This window comes from Bubalus kerabau, chromosome 11, assembly GCF_029407905.1.
Source record: "Bubalus kerabau isolate K-KA32 ecotype Philippines breed swamp buffalo chromosome 11, PCC_UOA_SB_1v2, whole genome shotgun sequence".
In the NCBI taxonomy this organism is placed as follows: Eukaryota; Metazoa; Chordata; class Mammalia; order Artiodactyla; family Bovidae; genus Bubalus; species Bubalus kerabau.
This window is the reverse complement of record NC_073634.1, coordinates 22,331,811-22,358,622: the sequence shown is the minus strand read 5'-3', so window position 1 is coordinate 22,358,622 and position 26,812 is coordinate 22,331,811. Positions and strand designations below refer to the sequence as shown.

At 35.7% G+C, this 26,812-nt stretch overlaps 1 protein-coding gene across 5 annotated transcripts in view; it reads left to right on the top strand.

The window, feature by feature from the left end:
- STRN (striatin) overlaps positions 1-26,812 on the top strand; it is a 118,140-nt gene that overhangs the window by 39,608 nt on the left and 51,720 nt on the right. For all 5 annotated transcript variants that reach the window (XM_055539806.1, XM_055539802.1, XM_055539803.1 and 2 more), the window contains exons 2-6: positions 705-808; positions 7,843-7,916; positions 16,011-16,089; positions 20,310-20,477; positions 22,479-22,614. In XM_055539806.1, coding sequence (XP_055395781.1) covers positions 705-808; positions 7,843-7,916; positions 16,011-16,089; positions 20,310-20,477; positions 22,479-22,614 — 561 coding nt within the window. The remainder of the gene's footprint in view (positions 1-704; positions 809-7,842; positions 7,917-16,010; positions 16,090-20,309; positions 20,478-22,478; positions 22,615-26,812) is intronic.

Sequence of the window (26,812 nt, the reverse complement as noted above, 5' to 3'; positions counted from 1 at the left end):
AACATGGGGATGCTTATTAGTGTTTTGAATTAGTGTTTTTATTTTCTTCAGATAGATACCTAAAAGTGGAATAGTATGACTTGTGGTAGTTCTCCGTCTTCGTTTTTTATAAAGGAGAACACCCCTCAGTGCCTTAAAAGACAAACTCTTGAGCAAACTGTACTGTATTTTGCATATGTCTGCACTTATGTTCGGAGAAGGCAGTGGCACCCCACTCCAGTACTCTTGCCTGGAAAATCCCATGGATGGAGGAGTCTGGTAGGCTGCAGTCCATGGGGTTGCTGAGGGTTGGACGTGACTGAGCGACTTCACTTTCACTTTTCACTCTCGTGCATTGGAGAGGGAAATGGCAACCCACTCCAGTGTTCTTGCCTGGAGAATCCCAGGGATGGAGGAGCCTGGTGGGCTGCCGTCTATGGGGTTGCACAGAGTCGGACACGACTGAAGCGACTTAGCAGCAGCAGCACTTATGTTGGTTGTCTTAACATCTGTAGTCTAAAGTAAAATGCATATAGATGTCCTTTAAAAAAAAAAAGTTAAGCATTCCACCCCTTGCAATCAGAGCCTTTCTGTTTACTTTGTGACAGATATGTAAAAAGAAATGTTTTTATATTTAATTGTTTTATCTTCCAAAGATTCTTCAGCTAAGTTTTTAAAAGTTTATTTCATCTAAACTGCATTTTGTCTTTCTTTTCCTTACTCAGGCTCAGATTGCCTTTCTTCAGGGGGAAAGGAAAGGTCAAGAAAACTTGAAGAAGGATCTTGTGAGAAGAATCAAAATGCTGGAATATGCTCTTAAACAGGAAAGGTAATTCAGTAAAATGGAAGGTAGTATTCTCTTACTGGAATAATTTTTCTGTTACTCCTAAAACAGGTTCAAATTTTAATGTGTTCTGTTTGAATTCAGGAACTAGTATTTGTAATAAACATTTAGAAATGGTTGCTATATGTTAATTTGGTGATGAATGTTTAGTAATAATATGACCAAAAACTGATGTATATGGTTTTAAAAATTTTAACAACTTTTTTCCCTACTCTGTCCTTTCTGAAGAAATATGTATACTTCCTGAACTGTCAATATCCATTTCTTTATAGAATTAAAGTAGTTTTTGAATTGTAAAGGAAGTTTCTATAATACTTACTCCCTTTTCCTATCATCTGGTATTGTTCAGTTTGATGTATTTTCCATGGAAAAAACCTGCTCTGGCAGACTGTGTTGAGAATCTTTCTTTTTGATATTTTTAGCCTTTGCTATCACCTATTCATATCTCTCCAGAAGTGAATCTTACCTTTCTGTTCTGCTAAGTGTCTAAAATACTCAAGAATTAATCTTGGCTTGCAAGTAAAGGACAATAGGTCATGGATGCGAATTTTGGAAGTTTTCATATGAATTAAGTATTTGCTTTAGCAGATGGTCTTTAGAATTTTTGTCAGCAGCATGAGACAGTTCTTTGTTTTAGATTACTGAGTACTTGAAAGGTGATATTGAAATTCTGTATTTTGCTTTGTTTTTGATCACATGGCCTTTTCATTTTTTTTGAAATTGATGAATGGCTTGTTTGAAAAACTACCATAAAATAACATTTAGCAGATGATATTTATGAATATCAAGAGATATAAAGCTTTATTAGTTGTGTTTACCTTCATGTGGGATTTTAAATGGCACAAGAGACTGAAAACAGATTGACCTCTTAGTGAAAAATTGGTGGTTCTTTTCATTCCTTGAGAGGTTGATTGAAAGCTGTTTTGGGGAGGTGGGGGGAGAACACTTTTAAAAGTGTGTAATTTGGGAATATCTGAGATTTTAAGCAATCTAAATGATAGGCATAATCAGAGAGCATAATAACATTAATAATAACTACTTATTAACTACTATGTATTAGACCTTGAGGCTTAAAAACTAAATAACTTAGAGTTACAGAGTTACAGTAGAGCTATGATTCAGATCCCTCTGGTTTGTCTGCTTCTGAAGCTTGTACTCTACCAGTACATTATACTATCGTATAAGTCAGAAAAATTGAAATATACAAATACTAAACTAACCAAGGACACGGATATGGTATGTATGTGTGTGCATGTGTATGTGTTTCCCTTCTTAATAACATATTCATTAATCTATCCATCCGATTTAAGTACTGTGCTGGAATTGGGAACAAGCAAGTCACAGTTCTTGTCCTTCACAGCTAAGAGTAGCAGGAAGCAGAGTCATAAATCACAAAAGTGCAGTGCAGTAAGTGAGATGCTATGGGAGAAGTCAGCACAGGGTACAGTGGTACCCAGGGTACAAAGAAGGGAGTGGTTATTTGGATCTGCAGTCTGTGGAAGTAGAAAGGAGGGTGTAATTAGAGGAGGTGAAACATGAACACCATCATAAAAAATAAGCTGTTTGCCAAGGTTCAGGACGTGGAGATGGTATGTTTGACATGAGACAAAGCAGTATGGTATGTTTAGAAATTTGCGATTACTGTGTGTGGAAGGTAGGGGTGTCAGTTGTAATTTATAAGCTGTAATGGTAGAGGTGGACAAAAGCCCGATCATGAAGAGCCTAACTAAGGAGTTCAAACTCCTGTCTTACATTGGAAGTTTTTAAAAAACATTTTATTCTAAAATAATCTCAAACTAATTGAAGTTGAACAAACTGTATACTGTACCCAGATTTCACCAGTTGAGAACATTTTGCTGTATTTACTTGGATCATGTTCTCTCTGTATACTCATGGTCTTCCCCCTCCCCCGCCCCTCCCCCAGAGTCTTTTGCTACTTGTTTGCAGACTTATGCCCCTTTGCCCCTAAATACTTAAGAGAGTATCTTCTAAGAACAAGGACTTTCCCTTAAATAAATATAGTTCATTATTAAGGAAATTTAATGTTAACATAGTTCTGTTATGTAATATAGCCCATATTCATATATTTCAGTGATGACCTTACTTGATCTTAGAGGCCCAGAAGCAATCCAGTGATGATCTTTATAGCATTTTTTTCCTACCAAATGTGCCAGTAATAATCTTTGTAGTATTTTTTTTTTTCCTGGTCCAAGGTCTAGTCTAGGAATATATATTGCATTTATTTGTTGTACTGTTGAAAGGTTTAAGCATAGAATAGTGTTAAAAAGATTTTAGAAAATCACTCTGACCTTAGTTTGGGGGATGAACTGAAAAGATCTGTTAATACAGGCTGGAAAATTGTAATAGTTTAGGATGAGAAATGATATATTAACTGCTGGAATAGAGGAGTCATCAACTATGAAACATTTTATTTTTTACTTTTAATATTATATTTTTTGGCTTCAGTATGTGGTTTGCAGAATCTTAGTTCCCTGATCAGGGGTCGAACCTGGGCCCCTGGCAGTAAAAGCCCGATCCTAACCACTAATCACCAAGGAATTCCCTATGAAACATTCTAACTAGACTCCATAAAATTTGGAGGTGACTTGGTATTGGGGATGACGAAGAAAGATAATTCAAGAATGATTTCCAGGTTTCTGGCTTGAGAGAGAAGTTTGAAAATTATAAAGTGAGTTAGAAATAAAAAGGGTAGTAAAGCAGATATAGAAGAGGATTCATGAATAGAGATGTGTACTTGGGAATCATCAATACTGTGGGTAAAATTATAAGAACTTTGAAACGAACAGAACTAGCGTGGAACAAGAAGAGGCAGGAGCCAGTTGCAGGAGTGGTTTGAGGAAAAGACAGAGAAAGAAGCACTAACCAAAGAGTAGTGGGGAAGGAAGGAGAAAGCCGAGACTGGGAAGCAAGCTAGAGAAGGTGGGAGTTTGACAGTTGCAGATGCCAAACAAATCACAAGTTGTATACTGAAAATAGTTCTGGACTTGCCAATTAGGTGCTTGTTGGTATCCTTGCCAGAACAGCTTTAGTGAGGTAGCAGGAACATAAACCAGATCACAGGGGATTGAGAGGTGAGAAGGATGGATAGAGTGGAGACAGATAGAGTTGTTTATTCTTTCAAGTAGTTTGACTTTGGAGAACATAAAAGATAAACAGCTAGTGGCTGAGTCTAGGGAAGATTGTTCTTTGTTTTTTAATTTAAAGGGATTCTCCTGGAAAAGTATCCCTGATTTCATATCTTTTGAAGTTCATGGAACTTCGTGCCATTACATTGGGAATAATCTCCTAATGTATGGCACCACTGAAGTGTGTAATAAATTAAGTAATTAAAAAAATGCTTTGTGAATTAGAGCTCTTAAACATTTAAGTTCTCTTCACTGTGAAATTATTTTTATAATGCCTAGTAATTTTTTAAAAAAATTAGAGCCATAAAGCATTTCAGTTCTTTTCATTTTAAAATTATTTTTTCTAATGCCTTAAGCCAGTTTTTGTTTTTTTTTTTAACTGCGGAAAATTTGAAACACAGCTATACAGAGACTAATATCTTTTATATACACCTCCAAGCCTCAACAGTTAACATTTTTGTCGGTCTTGCCTAATCTCAAATCTATTTTAGAGCAAATTCTAGGCATCTTGTCATTTAACCTGTAAAAACCCAAGTAAGGATCATGGTTTTGAGTTGCTGGTTATAGATTTTCTAACTAGGCCCACTTAAAAAGGTCCACAGTTAAGTAAAACTGAATCTTTAACATTACAGAAAGATTACTCACCTAGTATGGGTTTAACAGAGCATTCCTGAAAGGGTGATAAAATTTACAAAATGAAAAAATTACATATAATTTTCCAAGAACACACGGGGTATAACCTCAGGTTTTTTCAGGAAGTTCTATACTGAAGAATCTCAAGCACTATATAAAATATAATTCTGAAACATTTCTTCCATTTGCTCCGCATCTCTTGTGTCTGCTCCAATGTAAAAACCCAGCTATCATCCTTGCCTCTAATACATTTTCTCATTCTAATCTTTATTTTCCACATCCACAGGATTCATTTTCTAAATCACAAATGTTATACCTTGCATAAAAATATCTAGCTAATTTCAGAGTTCTTAGTAAAGCCGTTTACATCCAGGCCTCTTTCTAGTCCTGTACATATACACACAAACACACACACACACTGTGCTTTTCCACACCCCTCCCCCACTCTTAAGATGTCCCTTCTGACCAAAATACCTTCTTCAGCAATCCATTTGTCTGATTGTAAAACTGATTGCAGGTTTTGAGCTTTCTTTTTGATAGCTGTCCTTGACTACTGTCAGGACCTTTGACAGAATTAGATAATCCCTTATCTGAATTTGTGTAACATTTGGTATAACTCATAGTTCTTATCCACAGTGTTATTTATTTACATTTCTGTCTCTTCTTTATCTCCTTACCTCTACCCTTAAGCAACTATAAGCTGCATATTATTCCCAGCAGCCAGTAAGTGCAGTATTTGTCATAATAATTTAATAACAGTTTGTTGGATTTAATCAAATTATTTTTGTCAACATTTAAAGTGTGGTTGGAATGCTGTGTTATATTCCAAGCATATCATATGTAATAATTGACTTTGAAACAAAACCGTAATGGGATGTCATTAATATCTTTAATATATTGTAATTATATGATTTTCATGCAGTTTTATCCAGTAAAGGGCAGTTGGGAGGCGTAGCTATGTATCAAATGTAGAGTTCTTAGGCATGAGATTTACTGTTTAACGTGGAGTCAGATATAGATAGAAAAAGATTAGGGAACAAGAAAATTGTTGACAGTAAGATGAAGGGTTAAAACAATGGGAAATAATAAAAGTGGAAAGGTATTTTAGCATATTGACTTCAAAAGAAATGTTACTAAGTTGAGTTCTGTGAGTAAATTGTTTTTCAGTGAATTGAACAATTCAGTAAGGAGACCCTGATTTATGGGAACACGGCTTGTAGCAAACACAGCAGTTCTTTATTTTGTCTTTATCTAATTTTTTATGAAATGTTATTCATAGTGTTTTGTTATATACATTGTATAGAATATTTTCTATTCCCTTTTCTGTAAACTCTGCTGTAGTTTTTCCCAAGACCACTAGGATGCACTATAGTGCAGCATTTTGGGTTTGAAATTTTTTTTCATATGTGTTTATATATGTATCTGTGTGCATATAAATATATATATATAAAACAAAAATATGTAAGTTAACTCCATAAAACTTCATTACTGCTTTTATTCTGTCTTCAGGCCAATTACTTTTAATTGCTATTTTGACTTATAGGAGGTATTGTTACTTCATCTTATGGTAGATGAAGTACATGTCTGAAAAATCTGAAGATTGACCATTACATTTAAAAACCATAACACACACATATAAAACACACAGAAATGTACGCACACACATACACACATACAGTATTTTGTGCCTTATTTTTTTTTTTTTTTTAACTTAAGTCTAAAGCTCAATCCCATATTTGCACACAAAGATGTTCTTTTTTCTTTTTAGTGGGTATATATTATCACAAAACTTTTCATATACAAAACATATAAAGATTAATATAAAAAATACTAATTACCCACCACCTACCTTAAGAAATAGAACATCAGTTATCTGTAATTTTCAGAGATTTTCTTAACATTCCCCTCTGTATAAAATTTTCATTTTTTTCCTGCTATGACTGAAAAATAATTAATTCAAAATAGGATGAAGAATTCCAATATTTTACACATTTGAGCAAATGATTTTCATTTTATTTATCCTTTTCTTGAAATATAAAAATTTTAAAGTAACTGCTCAGTTAGTCTTTTATAAAGAAAAAAATAACTTACAAATTCAGCTCTTTGGTTGCCCTTACGTGCATGAGTGCATGCTAACTCTGTTCCATTGTGCGTGCTAAGTCTCTTCCAACTCTCTGCAACCTTATGGACTGTAGCCTACCAGTCTCCTCTGTCCATAGGATTCTCCAGGCAAGGATACTAGAAATGGGTTGTCATGCCCTCTTTCAGGGGATCTTCTTGACCCAGGGATCAAACCCACGTCTGTTATGTCTCCTGCATTGGCAGGCATGTTCTTTACTAATAGCAACACATGGGAAGCCCTTGTTCCTTCTTTATTATTTGGTTTTTCAAATTATTATTGTTGTTGCTTTTATCCCAGTCTTATTATATTGAATATTATAATAGCCTCAATATTTGGGGGAAGCAAGCAAGTAAAAATATACAACCTTAAGTATGGTTCATTTTTAGTTTACCTTTTACTTTTGTACCTTATTTGGATTATTTTTCTCATCTTAGATGGTTTAATCTGAGATGGTTAAATCACATGAATCAGAGATGATAACATCTAGTTAACTTTTAAGAGAAAATATTCCTGTTCACAGTTCTTCCTGACTTCATCTTAAAAAGGCAGAAGATACCTTGACTGTTAAAAAATATGTTTATTTCTTCGAGAATGTCTGATTCAACACTGATAATTCAAGCTGATTCCTCCTCCCTCTTTTGGATTGTTCACTCTAATGCATACTTGGCAAAGCATAATTGCCTGACAATGCAGAGTATTATGGGTGACCTTTTTTTTCTTAAAGGTAAAAAAGCTCAATTTTGAGAAAGATTAGTCTTTTTCAAGTTTGTTTCGCAATCCAAACTTATCTATTGCTTTTGATAGAATTGTACTCTGGCAGTCCTCAAGAAAATCTGAATACTGCAGAAAGTAAAATGTTACAGGGTTCATTCATAATTATAGAAACAAGATTTATCATTCTCAGTGTTATTACTTTTTTGTTGTAACAGAACTTGATGGTATAACAGCAAAATGATAATGGGAAGCACTTTTACATTAAGACTTTGATACTGTGGAAGGCTTTGAACAGTTAAAAGTTAGTCAGGACTACTGCATACTGATAACTACTCCTATTACATATCTTAAGGTTCATTTAACTGTGTTTTAAGATGGTTTGTATTTTCTTATTTCTTTGTTAGAGCCAAATACCACAAGTTGAAATATGGGACAGAATTGAATCAGGGAGATATGAAGCCTCCAAGCTATGATTCTGGTAAGCTAATTTTCAAGGAAGTTTAAGTAATTAAAAAGAAATTAATATCCAGTATTTTGTAGCAACAGTATTTATAACTGTAAGTTAATTTCTAATTATTTGCATATTAGTTATTTTTTCTGACCTGCATATCTTTGGGCACTAATCTCTTAGTGTCATTTAGATCATTTTCCACCACCTTCCTTCCTTTCCCCTCGTCCCCTTTCTTGCAGTTCCCCATTTTCTGCTTATGTTCTGCACTTACTGGAAGGATCAGAATTCATGGGGTAACATGCACCAACATAACTGTGTCTTGCTGGGTCCCCACAATTTTAATGGGAACTTTGAGATGTGTAATACAAAGTACATCATGCCCTTGAAATCCTGAGAGAAAGAGTATAAGCCGTGGAGGTAAGAGATTTCTTCTTTCAGTACAAGAGAATTACTCATCCTTTAAGTCTAATCTCTCAATTTCAGGTGCAAAATTGTTTTGGACTTTTTTACCCACAGGACATTCTGTAACCAGGACAGTGTTTTTAACAGCTGAAGCATTTATTATCTTTTTGTGTTATTTCTTGCTTTTTCTTTCTCCTGTCTTCCTCATCACCCCATCGAATAATACAACAGTAGTACTTGTAAAGATAGTAAGGAATATAATTGACTAATATGTTAGTAGGTGTTAGGGAAAAGCAAGAAAAATTGTTGAAAAGCCATCACCACGTTTCAGATGAGTATGTTTTTGACATGATGTCAGGTTAAATTCCTGCATCAAACGTCTGACATAACTATCATATGCTGGGCTTTTTATACATTAACTTTAATTCTTAATGTAATTATTCAGTAAAAGTAATATTATTTTCATTTTACTTGTATGAAATTTAAACTCAGAGAAGTGCAGAAATTTCCCCAGGGGTTACACCGCTATTAATGGGAATATGGATCTGAATGGGAATATAATCTTCTGACTCCAAAACTCAAATTCTCCCCATTTGACCACACTATTTCTATGTTTGACAGTATCTGAAGGAACAGAATAATTCCTAATGCACTGCCAATTTTGTAGTTCACTTTAATGTAGTAGTGTTATTAACATGTTTCCACAGCTGAATATTGAATCTTTGAGATTTAGAGCAATACCAATTGATCACTGACATTTTTTTGTTGTTATTTTTTGATGATCAGATTTTCTCTCAGATCATGCTGTCAGCAGTAAGGAAAGATGGGTTCAGTTAAGTTCAGTCGTGTCCGACTCTTTGCAACCCCATGGACTGCAGCACAAACTCATGTCCATTGCATTGGTGATGCCATGCAACCATCTCATCCTCTGTCATCCCCTTCTCCTCCTGCCTTCAGTCTTTCCCAGTATCAGGGTCTTTTCCAGTGAGTCAGTTCTTCGCATCAGGTGGCCAAAGTGTTGGAGTTTCAGCTTCAACATCAGTCCTTTCAGTGAATATTCAGGACTGATCTCCTTTAGGATGGACTGGTTGGATCTTGCAGTCCAAGGGACTCTCAAGAGTCTTCTCCAACACCACAGTTCAAAGGCATCAATTCTTCAGTGCTCAGCCTTCTTTATGGTCCAACTCTCACATCCGTACATGACTACTGGAAAGATGGGTTAGAGAGGAGAAAAATGGAGATGGGGAGACTGGTTAGAGGACTTTACAACCTCCTGGGCAAATGAGGAAGATTACCTTGACAAATGTACCAACAATGGAGTTGAAGAGAAGTGGTTGTGTTCAGGAAATACTTAGGAAGTAAAATCTGCAGGATATTAGTTCTTGTTTAGATGGAGGGTTTTTTTAAAAAAGGGAGATGCAAAGATGACTTCCACACTCATAGTATAAAAAACTAGACCAAAACTGTGTTTGGAAGATGCTGGGTGCACATGTGGATTTATCTGTTAGGCCATCAAATGAAAATAGCTGGTATACAGTTGGACAGGTGAGTCTGGAGCTCCAGCCAAACATAGGGGTTTAATATGTAGATTCAGAGAAGGCAATGGCAACCCACTCCAGTACCCTTGTCTGGAAAATCCCATGGACGGAGGCGCCTGGTAGGCTGCAGTCCATGGGATTGCGAAGAGTCGGACACGACTGAGCGACTTCACTTTCACTTTTCACTTTCATGCATTGGAGAAGGAAATGGCAACCCACTCCAGTGTTCTTGCCTGGAGAATCCCAGGGAAGGCAGAGCCTGGTGGGCTGCCGTCTATGGGGTCGCACAGAGTCGGACACGACTGACGCAACTTAGCAGCAGCAGCAATATGTAGATTTCAGAGCATAAGCAGTACTAAATTACACTCGACACCAGTGGGGTGGAAGAGCTCAGCCAGGGATCTTAGGCAGAGTAAGAAGAGGACCTGAATGGAGCCTTGAGGAATGGTGGCATTTAGAAAACTGGTAGAACAATAGAAACTTGAAAAGGAAACTGATGAGTATTATTTTACTAGGATTTGGAAAATCAGGAGAGTGGAAATCAAGAGAAGAGAGGATTTCTGGAAGGAAGGATCCTTCAGTATTACAGATTAATGCCTTGGGGTCTGAAGAGTATCTCTGGGATTTAGTGACACACAGGTCACTGGAAACTTTATTGTGAACAGCTTTGGGAGAGAGTTGAGGGCAGAAATGGAGACTGTATGTGGAAAGTGAAGACTAAGTATGGTAAACTTTTAGGAAGCTGAGGTTGTGGAGGTGAAGGCAAGGTATAAGCGGAAATGGCTGAAGGGACCAGTGGGGTCAATGAAGAGACAGAGTGTGTGTGTGTGTGTGTGTGTGTGTGTGTGTGTGTGTAAGTGATATGTTTCTTAGAGGAGGAACTAATAAAAGGGAGAGAGAATAGCGATACTTAAAATATGAAAGTATCTGAAGAAATAATAGAAATTCTGATCATAGCTGGAGAATAGCAGGAGAAGCATGCATGCCTTTTATTGTTACCAAGAGAGAATGTAGGAAGTTAGGTGATGGGTCTACAGGTTTGGGTTTTGGTCTAGTGGTGGGTATTTAACATAATAGCTGTATGTATGAGACAGGATTACCTGCTAAAAATGCATTAGAGGTTTAAGAAAAGTAGAGAAGGTTTAAAATAATAATGAACAGGAGGACAAACTTACTAAGGAATAGTAGGATTGAGAAAAGTTAAGGGTTCAATTGAGTTGTATAATCAGAGTTTATATAGAAGTGCTGCTTTGTACAACTGGAGCCTAGGTAAAAGATAATAGAATGAAAATAGTGAACAGCTGGATTCAGAGAGAGATAAAGGGACAAGAAAATTGGAGACATTATCAAAAGAATGATTGAATTGATAGACCCTGAACTAAGACTGGCAAGGAAAGAAAGTGAAGACAGAAGGAAGCTAATGGATCAAAGCAAGTGGATAGGCTACAATCTAGGGCAGGTCAGCAAACTCTTTTGTAAAGGACCAGATAGTAATATGTAGGCCATTTGTTCCCTGTTGCAACTACTCAACTCGGCTGTTGTAACTTGAAAGCAGCCACAACACATAAATGAATAAGTGTGGCAAGCTGGGTTTGAAAAGTGAAAGTGAAGTAGCTCAGTCGTGTCCAACTCTTTGCAACCCCATGGACTATAGCCTACCAGGCTCCTGCGTCCATGGGATTTTCCAGGCAAGAGTATTGGAGTGGGTTGCCATTTCCTTCTCCAGGGGATCTTCCCAACGCAGGGATTGAACCCCTGGTCTCCCGCACCGTAGACAGATGCTTTATTGTCTGAGCCACCAGGGAAGCCCAAACAGGCTGGGTTTGATCTGCAGGCTAATGTTTGCTGACCCCTGATCTAAGGTCCCACCTAAAGTCAAAGTGCCTAGTGAATTGGAAGTACTGAGCCTGAAGGATATGCTCAGAAAGTGAGTTTGCATCAGTGACAGTTCTTCATAATGACAAGGTCTAAGGCATGACAGCTAAGAGAGGGTGGTGGTTGTGCAGAAGCTGAAGTGAACCACCCACATGAATATTAACTTCACTCAAGATGATGTAAAAGTTGGGTTGCAGAGGAAGCATGTGAGCCTAACTTAGAGCATTACCAAGGGGTTTGTAAATTAAGTGATTAGGACAGTGACTAGGAGAAGGTATAGAAGGTGGGGTATCCAAATTAAAGAAAAGAAGCAGGGATTTTTCCTTCTTCATTATTTTATCCATTTATTGTATTTTCCTAAAATTGACAATCCAGATGTTTTCTGAAATATTCTTCACAAAAATTAGTTTCCTCTCTTTTTTTTTCTATTTTGTTCTACTTGCAAACCCTTAACGTTTCTATTTCATAACTTACATTATGTTAAAATCTATTTATTTTTCATACGTCAGTTTCTTCTGCTTAATATTAAAAGCCAGATACTTATTTAAAATAGAATGTCTTTATCCAAAGTAACAAATTCTGCCTTCTAACTGAGATGTTCAGACCTTTCACTGGCTTCCAGGTGGCTCAGTGTAAAGAACCCACTTGCCAATGCAGGAGATATGGGTTCAATCCCTGGGTTGACGCAGGTTGACCCTACATTATTATTTTTGTTTCAGTAATTCTCTTTCAAAGAGATTTAAATAACATAAAAAACATAGATATCCATTGCCTATCTTTCCTTTGTGTGCATCCGTATCTTCCAATATCATTTTCCTTCTGTCTTGAGGACTTTAACACATGTGCTGCTGATAATGCCTTCTTTGAGCTTTTGTGTGTCTGAAAGCCTTTATGTTGTTGCTTTTATCGTTTCTGACGTAGTATCTTCTGTCATCCATACATTTCTCTGTGTATTTGTTGTTGTTCAGGCCCTCAGTCGTGTCTGACTCTTTGCAACTGCATGGACTGCAGCACGCCAGGTTTCCCTGTACTCACCGTCGCCCAGAGTTTGCTCAAACCCATGTCCATTGAGTTGGTGATGCCGTCCAACCATCCATCCTCTGCCGCCCCCTTCTCCTCTGTATATGTGACCTTTTTCTCTGTCTGCTTTTAAGATTTATCTCTTTCTCATTTGTTTTAAGCGATTTTATCATGATGTGCCTTGGTATAGTCACCTACTCTCCTCTCCCCAGTATTTCTTGTGCTTGGGATTTGTTGCGTTTCTTGGATCTATGGGTTTATAGTTTTCATGAAATTTGGAACTTCTCAGCCATTATATCTTCATTTTTCTTTTGGTTTCTCCTCCTTATGCTATGATCAGGAAACTGTCAGGGCAATAAACTGAAACAATCATAGGGCTCACCTGTTTGCTTCCTTTTTCTCAGAATTGCTATCCTTCATTGTCTGATGTTCAGTGTCTTAACCATCGTATCTCTATTTTGTTTTATAGTTGCTTTCAGGCAGGAGGGTAACTTGGGTCCTTGTTACTCCAACTTGAAATGCCAGTCAAATACTTTTAATATTACCCAGAAATTGAATTCCTACCCACTTTAAAATCCTCACTTTTATATAATGTCACTTTTTTTTACATGATAAGGTAAGAATGAATCTGATAGTTGATGAGTACTTACTAACCATTGAGAGAACTAAATGTTTAGCCTGGATAAGGAAGTGTCAGGAAAATCAAGTCCACATGTGACCCAGAGAGTCAGGTTTTTTAAAAAAACAGAGAAAGGAAAATTCACTTCTGAGAAATTTATTCAAAATCAGTATTTCTGTCTTTATAATTATTTGCAGGTGTTGAAACTTACTGCTCTACAGACAGCTATACCATTGATTATTTCTCTGCGTCAATGGAAAATAGATTTGGTAATGTTGAGTAAAGAGCCTGTCTTATGTTTGTTTGGTTAAGGTCTTGATCACAGACATGGTCTTAGATCATTAACTCATACATTAATCTAATAAAAGAACTAAGGTAAGCAGTTTCCTCAAATCCATTGCCAAGGAGATAAGGACTCTTCAAGCTCTGTAGGTCTTTGACACTCTTCATTCTTACTGATTGTTGTGACTGGTTATATTATATACTGGTGATTATATATATAAGGTTTCATTTATTCCCTTGCAGTCATCTGGAGCCTAGTCATGATCCAGTGTGGAATGATATAATAAGGAGCAGTTCATAACCTTGCTGTTTTTGTCATAGAACTGGGTTAACTGAGACAAGATAGTCCTTTCTTTTTTTCTTTAAAGTATAATTATATTAGTCTCAGGTATACAACATGGTGGTTTGATATTTTAATATATTATAAAATGACCACTCAGGGATCAGATTTTATTGCAATACAAGAATACAGTTTTTAAAAGAGGGTAAGGATGCATTCTTATTTGATTTGGCTTTATTTTTTATTAAGGTATAATTTATTTACAGTAAAATTCACCTTTCTAGCTACCAAAGTAGACAAAGGCAGTTGAGTGTATCTGAGGGTGGTATAGAAAGGATTTAGGCATATTTTGATGGGAAATTAAGATGATCTCAAAAGTTCTTTCACATCTGAAATTTTTGGTCTTTTGAAATGTCAGTATAGATATTCTTACTTTGGGAGTACAGGCTACTCATTTGACCTAAAAAGTGGAAGAACATATTATGTTATATACACAGTTCCTGAATGTGTCAGTCAGTGGAAACAATGTATTATTTTTCCTTACTATTTAGACATTGTTTTTCTTTCCTTTTTTCTTTTTCAAGTAAATGTTCTTTGAAGTCATCCCAAAGTAATCTTCCTTTGTGAGTTAATCTCCACTCAACACCCCTGCCGGCCCACCCCCACCCCCCCACTTTCCTGCTCTCTCTCTGGTATGCCACAGAACTTGGTCTGGTTATTTTAAGAGAATAATGAAAATGCAAGATCTAATTCTTATTTTCATTTACATGTTTCTCTAATCTCTTACCATTGTAACGATAGCATATGGAGAAAAACCTGTGAGCTCTGGAGTCACGCAGTCATGATTTCAATACTCACAGCTGTATTTTTAACTTAGAAACCTTACAATTAATCTGCAAAACATCTCTCTCATCTTTAAAATGGGGATAGTAATAATACCTGTCTTTGGAGGTTGTAAAGATTAAAAGAATAGTGTATATGTTTTTAGCACAGCATCTGGAACACATTAAATGTTTTATATCAAATATCATAAAAGAAAATTCCCCAATCTCTCTTATAGCTCCACTTGAATAAAAATCCTATGAAGACCACAGTTTCTTATAGTTTAATCAAGGGCTAATGGAGGGTGTGAACTTTTTTTTATGTTTTTAAAGTTGAGCTATCCTGTAGTTTGGAAATTCTTTATTCCAGACTTATCAAGGAGAAGGCTCTTTTTATTTTATCTTCTTCTTGAAAGATTTGGCTTCTACCATATGATGAATTTTAAGCTCTCTGGGACCTAGGAAGTTTCCATCTGAAGAATGTCTTAAGAAAAGAATGCTTGAGGTTTTCATTTAATAACTAGTGAAGGAAATAGGTTTGGTTTGGGAATATTTTTTATCTATCTGTTCTTTACCGGACAAGCTTTTTTTTCCCCCTTCCTTCTAAACAGTCATTCCTGGGCATTTAGTTCTCATTCTGATGTGGTGCTTCATGATACTTTTATTTAATTCTTGTGTGACTTCATTTGTCCTAGAGGAAAATTCTCAGGTTACCTAAAAATTGGGGGAAAGGCCCTTATTTTTAGTTCTGAAACTCTCAGGGAAATTTAGTAGCAATAATGAATTTATTTTAGAGTTTCCTTATAGAAATTAAGGGGTTTCACAGGGCACCAGTGGTATAAAAAAAACAACAAACCCACCTGCCAGTGCAGGAGACATAAGAGACACAGGTTCAATCCCTGGGTCAGGAAGATCCCTGGAGGAGGGCATGGCAGTTGACTCCAGTATTCTTGCCTGGAGAATCTCATGGACAAAGGAGCCTGGCAGTCTGCGGTGCAGAGTCAGACATGACTGAAACAACTTAGCACACATGCACATAGAAATTAAACTTAAAACTTAAATTGTCCTAAAATGTACCTGGAAAACCACATGGACAGAGGAGTCTGGCAGGCTACAGTTCATGGGACTGGAAAGAGTTGGAATGACTGAGCACAGCATGCACTCAAAACATCCTTTACAGTGAAGTGTTCTGAATCTTATAAATTTTTATTGGATATTTCTAATGAGTTGAGTTGTCCTCTAATGTATATTACATCAGTTTTTTTATGTTTTAATGTTTTCCAGATGAAGGTAATGAAACAGAGGTACAGCCACAACAAAACAGCCAGTTAATGTGGAAGCAAGGTCGGCAACTACTCAGACAGTAAGTATCTCATGAAAGTATCTGCTATGAAAAAACTTCATTGAATTACTATTCCTTTTTCATTTTAAACACGTTTTCCCCTAAGGAGGAGTTTATTTTTCAATAACTATTAACTCGGATTATCAAGAATAGATTTGCTTTCCATAGCAAATAATCCATAGATTAGCTTTATCTATCCATAGATTAGCTTTATCAAAGAGTACAGTTTAGAGCTTCTAATTTATTATATGCTTAAATGTATAGTCTGAAGAATTCTGTACCCTTAAAGTTACTTTTTTCTTTGCACTTTTTATACATGAATATACATATGCTTTAATATGAGTCTACTCATGATATCTTTAAGTTATGTTTTTGAACTCTATTTTAAATAGATGGAAGAACTTACTGGATTTCCCAAATTTGTATATATTATGCTAACATATAGTCGCTCCTACAAAATGTGAATTTGAGAGTATAAAGAGGGACCAGAGCTGGCTTGAGATTCAGATGTCAAGCAGTGGGGCTAGACCCACTCATCAGCTCAGTGCCTAACCCTTGCATGTTACATTTGAAATTGGTATTTTGATTTGTGTCTCAGTAAAATGAGATTTGCTACCTGGTTTATTCTTTTGGGTTTGCTTGTGAATAGTCTAAACCTGTTGTTTCCAAAGTGGATTGCATGCCAGTCATTCTTTTGATAATGGGGAGAGGATAGTAAAGTTTCTCCTTACCTCTATTTTTTTATCTCCTCAAAGTTAGAAGAAAATGAGACTTCATTAGTATTTAATAAGTGGGCTTTCACTTTGGTCTTAAAAGTGGTTTGTGTGTTTTCCTTTTATAAATAAATAAGTGTTCTTAAAGTGCTGATTTTGTTTGTCTTTTTTTTTTTAATGACAGTGGTTATGATGGCAATCCAAGAAGTATTTTTAAAAGACTCACCTGCCTCTCAGAGGTGACATTTTATTAGGTTCATGCGGGCCTAATTGTGGTCTCAGATCATGAATTTTAAATCATTATAACTAGACTCAAACATATCTCTGTTAGTAAAAATAGGAACCATTAACATCAACACATTTTTACCAATGAAAAACAAGATTGTTTATTCTTGTAGGGTAAAAGTCCATGCCTCAAGATTTGGTGAACTCTTGGAAAGCATTTTCTGTCTCTTGCTGGTTGAGGAAGCATTTCCCCTGCAAAAAGTTGTTGAGTTGCTTGAAGAAGTGGTAGTTGGTTGGCGAGAGGTCAGATGAATATGGCCAGTTGTCCTATAAAATCCACTTTTCATTGCACATCACAATCCGATCAAGCAATGGTTTGTTGTTGTTTCCTAGAATAAGAGATGATGACACTTCAAAATGACAATTTATTTTTCTTTTTCTGTTCTGAGGCACCCATTTATCAAGCTTTTTCACCTTTCCAATTTGCTTCAAATGCCAAATGACCATAGAATGGTTGACGTTGAGTTCTTTGGCAGCTTCTCCTGTAGTTGTAAGAGGATCAGCTTTGATCTTGCTCTCAGTTGGTTGTTGTTAACTTCTGATGGCCGGCCACTGTGCTCCTCATCTTCAAGGCTCTCCTCTCCTTTGCAAAACTTCTTGAACCACCACTGCACTGTACATTTGTTAGCAGTCCTGGGCCAAATGCATTGTTGATGTTGTGAGTTGTCTCTGCTGCTTTACAGCCCATTTTGAACTTAAAAAAATTGCTTGAATTTGCTTTTTGTCTAACATTTCCATAGTCTAAAATATGTATAAAATAAGCAGGAAGTACCAAGTCATTAAAGCAAAAAAACATAAAGTGAGAAATGCACATTAAAATGATGTATAACATAGCCACATTTATTTAAGAATGTATTCCTGTATCAAATGGCAAAGTTCAACAATGCAAAACCACAATTACTTTTGCACCAACCTAAATATTAGTGGAAAATTCTGAAAGAGATGGGAATACCAGACCTCCTGACCTGCCTCTTGAGAAACCTATATGCAGGCCAGGAAGCAACAGTTAGAACTGGACATGGAACAACAGACTGGTTCCAAATAGGAAAAGGAGTACATCAAGGCTGTATATTGTCATCCTGCTTATTTAACTTATATGCAGAGTACACCATGAGAAACGCTGGGCTGGAAGAAGCACAAGCTGGAATCAAGATTGCTGGGAGAAATATCAATAACTTCAGATATGCAGATGACACCACCCTTATGGCAGAAAGTGAAGAGGAACTACAAAGCCTCTTGATGAAAGTGAAAGAGGAGAGTGAAAAAGTTGGCTTAAAGCTCACCATTCAGAAAACGAAGATCATGGCATCTGGTCCCATCACTTCATGGGAAATAGATGGGGAAACAGTGGAAACAGTGTCAGACTGTATTTTTCTGGGCTCCAAAATCACTGCAGATGGTGACTGCAGCCATGAAATTAAAAGACACTTACTCCTTGGAAGGAAAGTTATGACCAACCTAGATAGCATATTCAAAAGCAGAGACATTACTTTGCCAACAAAGGTCCGTCTAGTCAAGGCTATGGTTTTTCCAGTAGTCTTATATGGATGTGAGGGTTGGACTGTGAAGAAAGCTAAGCGCCGAAGAATTGATGCTTTTGAACTGTGGTGTTGGAGAAGACCCTTGAGAGTCCCTTGGACTGCAAGGAGATCCATCCAATCCATTCTAAAGGAGATCAGTCCTGGGTGTTCTTTGGAAGGAATGATGCTGAAGCTGAAACTCCAGTACTTTGGCCCCCTCATGCGAAGAGTTGACTCATTGGAAAAGACCCTGATGCTGGGAGGGATTGGGGGCAGGAGGAGAAGGGGATGACAGAGGATGAGATGGCTGGATGGCATCACTGACTCGATGGACGTGAGTTTAAGTGAACTCCAGGAGTTGGTGATGGACAGGGAAGCCTGGCGTGCTGCAGTTCATGGGGTCGCAAAGAGTCAGACACGACTGAGTGGCTGAACTGAACTGAACTGAAATATTAATGAATGAAAAAGTAGCTATTTAGTAAAACCAGTTTATTTATGGAATGAGAGTTTTTGAAACAGTATTTGTAATGTGATTTTGTTCCTAAAGTGAGTTATGTATCAAATATTACTTGTTAAAAATAGAAAACATAATTCTTTTGTATTTGTTTGTAAGAATCAACTGATTACTAATTTTAATCAAAACCTTTCTATAGATATTGGATAGGATTGAAAATGAATACCTTGACTTGATAGGATAACTTACTCCATTTTGGTTACATGTCTTTTTGTGAGATATCTCTTTGAGCAATAATAACTCTTAATACTAGATCCTAGACTGCTTATCTTTTTGATCTTTGTTTTATCTTTCATTTCATAGACTTGATATTTACATATAATTTAATGTCTGATATTGTCTGTTACACTTATTAATGACTTTATTATTAACATTTGCCTTTTTCATGTTCCTACCACTGCCACTTTTGATCGTTTTTGGTCATCTTTTGTTGTTAATAGATACTGAGCACCTTTTGTATGCCAGGCACTGCACTCTTTTTTTTTTTAAGAGAAAGAAAGCTAAAGTTCAGAAGAATTAATGCTACACAAGAAAAAAGTGGAAGAAATGGGCTTTGAACCCATGTTTAACTCTCCATACAAAACCTATTCTTTCTTTTCTGTGCTGCTGCTTTCTGCAGCGCACAAACCCCTGTACAGCCACTCATCCCACATCCTACAATTGAACTGTGGTTTATTTTTATTGCAGAGTTGTCTCAGGATAAGAGCTTCCCTTCTGTAGAAGTGACTTGTTTGGAATATCCCGTGGTTTTGTATGTCATGTAGGAAGCTATATATGCTAGAAACATTCTCTCTAGATCTCAGTTGATCCAGTGATGCTGTAACATCAAAAGTGTAAAAACACTACTGGTTATTCTCATTACTATTATAAAATAGTAATTCAGTAGCCTCTGAGAGTGAGCCTACTCCAGCCCTGCCTAGAAGAAAGAATGTGCTATTAGATATATTAAGGAATAGCTTCTTCTTAAGATAAATGAATGGTGTATTGTATAGTTCTTTGGTTTTTCTCAGTGACCATAGAGGCTGGTACTGCAAGAGACAGCTCCATCTGCAGCTGGAAGATTATTTATTAGCGAGTCCTACTAGCATAGTACTGTGCTGTCCAGTCTTATGCAGACAGTAAATTTAAAGAAATGTTTTTATTTAGATATCCAGTAGTAGAGTACTGATTCCAGTATGTCTGAATTGTAAAGATCCTCTTCACACACAGGTATCTACAGGAGGTGGGTTACACAGATACTATTCTAGATGTGAAATCCAAACGAGTGCGAGCTTTGTTGGGCTTTTCAAGTGATGTCACTGACAGGGAAGATGACAAAAATCAGGACTCAGTTATAAATGGCACAGAAGCCGAAGTTAAAGAGACAGCAATGATTGGGTAAGTATTTTGTCTGGAAAGTGGCTTGGCTGTAGTTTTAGTTCTTATTAATATTTTTGGCTTATTGGTGACATGTGTGATATTTGCACTTCTAGGTACTGCTGCAGAAGTAATTTAATGATAAAGTTTAATAAAAAGCTTAAATTTTTATACACAGGGATTAGAGTTATCATTTATGACTTTCAAGAATATCTTTATTTAAGGTATTTTTATTTGCTTGAAATTTATGTATTTAATATAAATTTTAATACATTGAATCTCAGTCATCTCTTACTATTATAACTTCATAAAAGATCTTATTTGGAAATTCACTTCAAGTCTGTAAGAGTGAACTTTCATTCTTGGTGACCCAGAAATCATATAAATACTTAATTCTTTTGATGTAAACCTTTTCTTAGCCATTTTCATTTATCTAATAATGCTGTAACTCCTCTTCATTTTAGAAAATTATCTATTTCAAGTGTGTGTGTATATATATATATATATATATTCTACTTGATAGAATAAGTGAAAAATTCAGTAGCAGGAACATTTCATTTTGCTTTTTGGATCAGGATCTTCTCAACCCAGGGATTAAACTCAGGTCTTCTGCATTGCAGGCAGATTCTTTACTGTCTGAGCCACCAGGGAAGCCCATATACCATACAATTATATTGAATTCTGCTTAAAATGAAGGTGAACAGTTTAATAAGGAGATTCTTCTTTATTGAAAAAAAATTTGGCATAATTCTTAAAAAGTCAAAGATTTTTTGAAATTTAAATATGTTACTTTAACTCATGTTTAGGCTGGAAGAATGGTTTTAGTTGAGCTCTGTACATTTTCTAGTAAGAACATAGTTTCTGTTATTTGGGACATAAACTAAAATTATGGGGTTTAGGTAAAGGTTTAAACATATGTCTTGTAAACAGATGTCATTGGAGCATTCTAAAATGTGCTCATTAATAGTTAAGATTACATAACTTGTTTTCATAAATATAAGATGTAGGTTGTTTCTCTTTGTAGACATAGATAGTGTGGGCAGTAATCCTGGTTATATTTTCATCTATTGAATTAGTTTAAATTATTATAAAGATGCTTAAGAAAGTCCACTCTAGTGTTTTGGCCTTGACCTGTCTTTTGAAACTGATAAAGGTATTATCCTGAATCTTACTTCTGTAGGGATGGAGAGTAGGTTAGAAAAGAACTAAAACATAGCTGTCAGCAGATTTGAAATTTAAGATTTATCTGTTTTGAGAATTTTGTTCATAGTTATGGCTAAACGCTTTTCAGGAAAATGTCTTGTTATCTAAAACATTTCCTAATGAACTGGAGAGAAGTCATTCTATTCTGGTCGTTAGGAAATTGATGAATTTCTTTAGAGAGAGCTAAATTAAAATCTAAATTAACATATTTGAAAAGTTAATCATTTCCAAAGATTAAGGGTTTATTCATCAATAGGATCATTTTGTAGTAGTATATTAGTTTAACTAAAATACTGTTTTTAGTAAGCTTCATATACACATTTGCTTTTTTCAACTTTTTAGCTGTTTAGAAATATGAGATTGCATCAGAGAAAATTCTGTATTTACTGGTTATTTTCTTAGTTATGGAAGAGAAAGAGTTGAAAGAAAAAAGGATAGAGAAAAACAGAGGCAGAGATAATAAAAATATTTCAAAGAGAAGTGCATGGTTTGGCTTAAGAATCAAAATAATACTAAATCAGAAGGAGGAGTTCTTTGTATTAGATTGCCATAAGTAGTAGTTATGATTAAAAAGTACTTTTAAAAGAGTAACCAGTTTCTTCCTGTATTGCTTTTCCAGTTAAAATCCATGGAAGTATAATAGATAAGAATCAGTGCAGATCCTAGCGTGATTTTGGTGGGGGGGGGGGTTATAATTCAATATAAACAGAAGTCAGAATATATAATATATTCAGATAATATAAACAGAATTAATCATGGATTCATTCTTACGGTGAGTTTAAAAAATTAACTGAGCAAAATGTATATGTTTTAAACCAGAAAATCCGAGTTAACAGATTCTGCCTCCGTGCTGGAGAATTTTAAATTCCTTGAAAGTGCAGCTGCAGATTTCAGTGATGAAGATGAAGATGATGACATTGATGGAAGAGAGAAAAGCATCATTGATACTTCAACGGTGAGTTGAATAACTCTGATATAAATATTTTTAGGGGCTATTATACATACTTTAAAAATCCATATCCTTCAACTTAAGCCCTTAACTTTTATTTTTCCTTAAATTTGGGGAAATTTAATCTGAAAGTTTCTGTTTTGACTTCAAGAATATTTTTAGTATAGCAGTTTTCTCCTCAAGGCTCTCATTCTTGAGCTTTTTGTTAATTCATGGAAGATTTCAACATTTTTATAGGGTTTGTGAATATGGTAAATGTGTGTTATAACAATGCATTGTTCTTGGTGCTATAAGACAGTAGAACTGACACACCCGTTATGGTGCCTGATGGTGACTGGCATCAGCTCTAAATGGCGCAGTTTTTGTTTGTCATGTCAGGGTTGCTTTGGTAGGCAAGGACTCCACATTTTCAGGCCTCTCCCATTAGATTTCTCCAAACATGTTTAGGGTTATTCTGTGGTTTTGTTCAGATTTTTGTAAGTTTATTGGCTTTCCCATGGTAGAGTCCTGGAATAAGATGTACATCTAAATTTTGCTTCTCCCTTCTCGTCCCTTCTTTATTCTGTCCCCTTCTTTTTAACATCTCTCCTCCCCCTTTTTTAAAAAAATTGATTTAATTGAAGGATAATTGCTTTACAGAATTTTTCTGTTTTCTGTCAAACCTCAACATGAATCAGCCATAGTTATACATATATCCCCTCCCTTTTGAAACTCCCTCCCATCTCCCTCCCCATCCCACCACTCTAGGTTGATACAGAGCCCCTGTTTGAGTTTACTGAGCCATACAGCAAATTCCTTTTGGCTATCTATTTTACATATGGTAATGTAAGTTTCCATGTTACTCTTTACATACATCTCCCACTCTCCCCCTCTCTCCCTATGTCCATGAGTCTAGACTCTATGTCTGTTTCTCCATTGTTGACCTGTAAATAAATTCTTCAGTACCATTTTTCTAGATTCCACATACATGCGTTAGAATATGGTATTCATCTTCCTCTTTCTGACTGACTTCACTCTGTATAATAGGTTCTAGGTTCATCCACCTCATTAGAACTGACTTAAATGTGTTCCTTTTTATGGCTGAGTGATATTCCATTGTGTATATGTACCACAGCTTCTTTATCCATTCATCTGTTGATGCACATCTAGGTTGCTTCCATGTTCTAGCTATTGTAAGTAGTGCTGCAATGAACAATGGAATACATGTGTCTTTTGCAATTTTGGTTTCCTCGGGGTATATGTCTAGGAGTGGGATTGCTGGGTCATATAGTGATTTTATTCCTAGTTTTTTAAGGAATCTCCATATCGTCTTCCATAGTGGCTATATTGATTTACATTTCCACCAACAGTGCAAGAGTGTTCCCTTTTTCTCCACACCCTCTCCAGCATTTATTGTTTGTAGACTTTTTGATGATGGCCATTCTGACCGGAGTGAGGTGATATCTCATTGTAGTTTTGATTTGCATTTCTCTAATAATGAGCGATGTTGAGCATCTTTTCATGTGTTTGTTAGCCATCTCTATGTCTTTTTTGGAGAAATGTGTGTTTACGTCTTTTTCTCACTTTTTGATTGGGTTGTTTGTTTTTCTGGCATTGAGTTGTATGAGCTGCTTGTATATTTTGGAAATTAATCTTTGGTCAGTTGTTTCATTTGCTATTATTTTCTCCCACTTTGAGGGTTGTCTTTTCACCTTGCTTATAGTTTGCTTTGCTGTGAAAAAGCTTTTAAGTTTAATCAGGTCCCACTTGTTTACTTCTGTTTTTATTTCCGTTACTCTAGGAGGTGGGTCATACAGGATCTTGCTTTGATTTATGTCATTGAGTGTTCTCCCTATGTTTTCTTCTAAGAGTTTTGTAGTTTCTGATCTTACATTTAGGTCTTTAATCCATTTTGAGTCTTTGTGTATAGTGTTAGGAATGTTCTAATTTCATGCTTTTACATGTAACTGTCCAGTTTCCCAGCACCATTTATTGAAGGGGCTGTCTTTATCCCATTGTATATTCCTGCCTCCTTTGTCAAAAATAAGATACCCGTAGGTGCATGGGTTTATTGCTGGGCTTTCTATCTTCTTCCATTGGTCTATATTTCTGTTTTCATGCCAGTCTCTCTCCCCCTTTTTAACCTCTCTCCTCTCTTCTCTCTCTTTCCCTCTTCTCCTTTTCTTTCTTCTTCCTCCTCCTGCTTTATTTAAAGTAGGAGATGAGGGCATGCTTTGCTTTTAGGAGAGCGTTCACATTTCCTCCTTCACGTTTATTTAAGAAGAGGGAGGAGGAAAGGAAGGAAGGATAAATAAAGCAGACTGGACCTAGACTCTAGGCCTGGAGCTAAAGTCTCAGTTCTGTCACTAATTATCTGTGCTTTTTAATCCTTCAGGCTTAGTTTTTTAGTTTGTAAAATTGGGCTTATAACAAGTACCCATCTTATCCCCAGAGAATTTTGTGAGGAATAAATGAGACACTACGTTTGAAAATGATAGGTTTAACTATAAAGTTCTTTCTCTCTAAGTGTAACTTCTCTTTTCTGTTTGAATCCTCTGCTTCCATCAGAGACTCTCAACTTACTATTTCCAGATTAATGCTTCCCCGGGCCACTATTCAGTAGTGTTGTGCTTGCTAATATACAGCCCTACCATGGATGTTATTTGAACTTGAAGAAGTTACTCCCTCCTTTTATTATTCAAACAAGTAGTAATCACATGTGTTTAAACTGCCTGTAGTAAAATAAAATGCCAAAACTTGTATGATAACTTTTCTCTGTCCTAATCATTTGGAAATTTTATGCTGAGTTGTGATTTCTGTGGTATGATTGGACTGAGATACTATTTTTCTGTCAAAGTACTTTACTTGTAGCTCAGTGGTTAAATAATAACTATAATGCTTTAAGTTTTGTTGTTAGTCATTATGTTAGTTAAATATTAAAAAATCTATAAACTGTTTATTATTCCTATCAAGTATGGTCTTAATAGAAATTCCTAACTGTAAACTGATTTCTTTTTAAAGAATCAATTTCATAAATATCCTGGCTTCCAGTTAGTGCTGATTATGGCAGTTCTGTGACCAAGCCATGAAGGCACAGCTAATGTAAACATATTTAATTCTATTTAAATGCTGGACCCAAAGATTCTTCTAGTTCTCTTTTAGAAAAATATTTCTAAATAGATAATTTGTTTCTTTATAATAGTTTTGTGTTAGTTTTGCTAATTTTTATGATGCATTAATTTTCACAGCTGCAGTTTAATAACTATGCCAAAAGACTTAAAAAATCTAACTATGTAGCAATGTGTAAGCAGGACTTAAAAGATTGATTGCAGTGCTATATATATAGAGAGAGAATGGCTGAAAAGTATCCTATTAAAATGTTTAGTGGAACAAACAGGTTTTTTAAATGTCACTTTATTCCCTTAATTAAAAATAGTTAAATAGATTCAACTAAGAAAATAACAGAAGCACAAAGCTCTTAATAGCTGATGGTTGTGTTCAGGCTATTAATAGTGCATTTTGTTAGAAAAGACACATAGGTTCATTGTCCTTTCTGGCTCTTTGTCCTATATTGAAGTTTGATTATTCTTTGCATTACAGTCTGGATAATTTTCCTCCTTTCTATCTCCTTCTCTTTTCTCATGATTAACTTTCACCTTATGATTCCAGAGATATTTCTAAATGTATAAAAATGAGACATAATGGTCCTTGTTAGATTTGTTATTAAATCTAAGCTATGTATATCTCTGAAAGATCAATATTTTAAGAAAAATTTGAATATATAGACAGTTATTAGAGGAAATTGGTGGAAGCTTGGGATGGTGGAAATAATAATGGGAAGAGTTCTCCCTCCCCCACTCCCTCCAACGGAATACCTTCTCAGTGTTGTGGCATGCATTTCTGAGTTTGTGGTTTTTGTGATTTTACATTTTGTGAGGGAATAATGTACTAGACTTAAAATTTATCATGGTTATATTCTGAAAAATTCTTGCAGTGTTTTATGAAGTGTTTCTTTCTTTGGTTAGATTAGAATATCTGCACATTGTACAGATTGCCTTCCAGAAATGTAAGATTTGATTGTGGTTCTTATAATACAGTATGTCAAGGACATTTTTCATCTGCTATAATATAAATTCATGTGTTATATTCCAGTGTTTTCAATATGTGATTCCATTTGTTTATTTAAAAGAAGCCATCATTGAACCAAGTTTAAATTACTGCTTTA